At 32.3% G+C, this 3,838-nt stretch overlaps 2 protein-coding genes across 2 annotated transcripts; both read right to left on the reverse strand.

The window, feature by feature from the left end:
• Positions 1-345: 345 nt before the first annotated feature.
• Positions 346-1,476, reverse strand: BN7_2614 (uncharacterized protein; the record flags this gene model as incomplete). Its single annotated transcript, XM_011276773.1, has 1 exon — positions 346-1,476. The coding sequence occupies one exon, from the start codon at positions 1,474-1,476 to the stop codon at positions 346-348; it is 1,131 nt and encodes a 376-aa protein (XP_011275075.1).
• Positions 1,477-1,621: 145 nt separating this feature from the next.
• On the reverse strand, positions 1,622-3,796 carry BN7_2615 (uncharacterized protein; the record flags this gene model as incomplete). Its single annotated transcript, XM_011276774.1, has 1 exon — positions 1,622-3,796. The coding sequence occupies one exon, from the start codon at positions 3,794-3,796 to the stop codon at positions 1,622-1,624; it is 2,175 nt and encodes a 724-aa protein (XP_011275076.1).
• Between the last annotated feature and the right edge of the window lie 42 nt (positions 3,797-3,838).

Below are 3,838 nucleotides of genomic sequence, written 5' to 3' on the forward strand. Positions count from 1 at the left end.
TGCTGCTTGGTTACATCTCTCCCATCTCCAACAACCATTAACTGCGCTTTACCATGTTGGTGAACTGTTGTTCCATCTCCAACAACTATTAGTCGAGCTTTTTCATGTTGGTGAATTGGTTACTTTTGCTCCATCTTCAACAATTATTAGGTGTGCTTTGTTTTTCATGTGATTACTGTTTTCTTATCTCTCTTGAGAACTTTGCTGCTGGCATCTCTACACTCATAAGGTTAGAATACTTTACTTTAACTATTTAATATAATTAGAATACATATATTTGACGTGTGGTTTAATACATAGTTGTTGTTGCCAGCTGTTAATAATATGTTTTGGCTTTCTGTTATTTTATTGTCTAAGTTCCATGCGGATTGGAACGCTTTTGGGGTTCTCCAATTGCTGGCTTGTGTACCCTTTCCCATGGTCTAATTGGCTTGGTCTGTCATAACTAGAATCAGGTGCCACACATGCCATCACTTGATTTGTTTTTGACTTACGCTTTGATGTTCTTCTAAACAAAGGTTTAACCGCCTTCTTCTTTCTTGAGCCCCTATAATAATCTCTATTATCTGCTTTTCTTTTTTCCAATCTTCTGTTTAAATCTTGTTGTTTGGCATTTTCATCAAGTGGTATTGGGGTTATCAACTCTTTAACCCTGGAGCTATTTCTTCTGATTGTGATGCTTTTTGGAAGCAAAATCAATTTGTTATCAGACATTTTATTGGTATCTATATCATTCAAATACTTCTGATTGATCCCAATTATCTCAAATAGTTGTTGATCTTCAATCAACATTTTATAAGTTAGTGCCAAGTCTGTACCAGCTTCCATATGGGTCCCAAAATATTTTTCTAATATATTACCAGGGTCTTTAACTTGCAATCCAGATCCACTAATGTATGATAGAGTGCATATTATATGTAAACAATTTGAAATATAAGCATGATTGGATAGGCATATGGAGCATGATTTAGTCTGAACCTTTCCTACTCCAGGTTCTGATCTTAGGTGAACCACGGATTCATTCTCATACATTTCTAGCCAAAACTGATGACGGAAATTGAGGTAGGTATTGTTCCTCTTTAATTTGATATATTCGTCAGCAATAATGGTCTTGAAATTCTTAAATTCAAAGTTTTTCTTGGTTTCTTGTGAAATGTAGACTTTATATTTATCCTTTGCAAGTTCAACAACGGTAAAAAACCTAGCAAGTTTTAATCTTAACCAGATTTCAACTCTTGCTAATTTGCACATCTCTATCTTTTCATCATCTCCACCTAAAGTTTTTCTTTGAAGATTCTTAATTTGATTAACTTGCAACTCTTGAGCAATAATACAATTACTAATAATCAAAAAAGTCTTATTCATAGATCTTTCTTCTGTGATCTTTGCATTAAACTGTTCCACAGGGTTACTTGTGAAGGTTTCACCCCGTTGGAACAGTGCATTTTTCCTTGTAAACAGTTGATCTCTAAACATGATGGTGTTATATGTATTATTTCTTAGTGATTTATTTGAATCATTAAACATTAACGATAATTCATTCTTAAATTTTGCTAAAGCTTCACCATCTCCCGTATGTATTATCTTATTAAATAGAATACCAGCATCTTTTAACATCTTCTTATCTTTTATATATTTTAGCAGATTTTTTTTTTAAATGCACGATACAACTTGAGATATCCATTTCTTCAAAGAAATCTGTTAAACAAATGTTCATACTGAGTAACAATCCTTTTTGGCTGTCTGAAAGCAAACGAACTTGCTTCAAAGATTTAAGCTCCTCAAAGTTAACCATTTTAAAAGTTTCCAATACAATTGACCAATTAATAAAATTTTCATTATTGACTAATGCGAACCCAATTGGAATTGATGACCCATTACACAATCTTGTAGATATAACCAACAATGTGTTGAAATTGTCTTTATATCTACTATATTTGATCTTCGTGTAAGTGCCATCCAAAAACAAGCAGCCTTCACTTTTATCCCAAATAGCTTGTGACACTTTGTTTTGAAAGTAGACCAGATCAATACTTTTCTTCTTGTTCTTAAGTTCAACCAACAGATTTATTGCATTATCAATGACAGATTTATCAACAATATCTTTCTTTGCTTTAAACTCTTGGGTAAACGATTGTGTACTGCTGTTGCTTTTATTATAAACTTCTGCTAATGGAAAGAATGATTCGTTCCGATCAACATGTGAAGCAGCTAGTTCACTTAGCGAAGCCTTTTCAGCATCTGGAATATCATTATCTTCAGAATCCTCATCCATTTCGTCCACCAAATCAAAATTTAATTCTTCATTTTCTTTACCATGTTCGCCTGTAGATCTTGACAATTCTTTTCTTAGCTTCTCCTGCTTGGCTTTATCAATATTATTATTCAATTTCTCCAACACCTGATCTGAGTTTGGAAATTGATCAACACCATAACTTGTCTCAGACTTATAATTAGTAAATATCATTTTCTCCTCAGATGCCACAAACATGGTGATTTCATAATTAGTAAGTTCTAATGCAAGCGATATAATGTCACTGTCTTCGAACTCATCATTATAAATATTACCAATGTTTCTACGAAGTTGTGATTCTTCGTTCTTCTTTGTGCTGGTGGTGAAATCATTAACCGAAAAAGTTTTGTTCAATCTCTCATTAATCCTTTGAAATACCTCAGAGTTATCTAGTCCCATTATATTGATACAACAAGCAATAACAAGATCATTAAGATCTTTATATTTTTGCGACATTGTTTTCTGGTTTGTATTCATCATCTTAGGATACAAACGAAGAGTAACCTCTGATATGAATTCTAATGATCTTTTTGAAGATATATTCACAGTTTTACTTATGAATATATATTGTTTAAATAATGTCACATCACCAAGTAATTTTTGGAATATTTCATCATATAATTGTTCCTGGTGTCTCCATTTTTGAACAATTTCTTCATCAAGTTCAGATTTTGTTTTTTTTTTCTTTTTGTTAGCTTTGCTATCTTGTACTTCCTTTTCCCTTAGTTTTTTTTTAAAGTTTATTGCTAGTTTATTTATAATATCAGGGTATTTGCAGATATGATTTTCAACATAAGATGCTAAGTATACAAAAGGACTTCTGAAATTATTAAATTCCAATAATGCTAACCTTTGATTGCATGACCTGCATTGAATTATTCTTTTTACTGTTTTCGAGTTTTCAGCCAACTCATAAACCCTTGTATCTTGGATACCAGATCCAATACCGTTTATAATATCGTATATTATAAACAATATTTTTTCAGCGGTGTCAAATGAAATAAACTTGTCACCAACTGCGACACCTTCAACAATTGCGCTGTATTCTGATATGATTAAGTTCTTAAACGTATGTCCATATTGAACCTCAGTAGGTCTTTTACTGAAAAAGTCTTCACTTGGATTAAGATTTATATCTCTCAGTCTAGGTTCAGGTGGTTTAAACGATTCATTGGATTCAACTTCATCATCACCTCGATTCCTAGGCTCCACGTTATTCAATTCGTTACTCAATTTAGAGCCCTTTAAGATTAATTTTAATTGCTTTCGCCTTTGTACTTTGATTAATTGTTTTAAAATCAAAATTTCTTCATTAGCTTTAACGATATCTTCATTTCTTGTAAGAAGCGTAGATTCCAATTTGAGGATCTCTTTTTGTTTGTCCTCAATTATTTTCTTGTACTCTATGTTTTCCTTCAATAAAGATAAAGTTTTTCTCCTTAAAAGAACCTCCCTTCCATCTTCTGGTTGTGGAACATCATCCGTCCTCGTAAATAATGACATTTGTAAATTCGATTTGAGAACCAGCAGAAACAAAGGTAACGA

The sequence above is a fragment of the Wickerhamomyces ciferrii genome, contig 00066 (genome assembly GCF_000313485.1).
Source record: "Wickerhamomyces ciferrii WGS project CAIF00000000 data, strain NRRL Y-1031 F-60-10, contig 00066, whole genome shotgun sequence".
NCBI classification, from domain to species: domain Eukaryota; kingdom Fungi; phylum Ascomycota; class Saccharomycetes; order Phaffomycetales; family Wickerhamomycetaceae; genus Hansenula; species Hansenula ciferrii.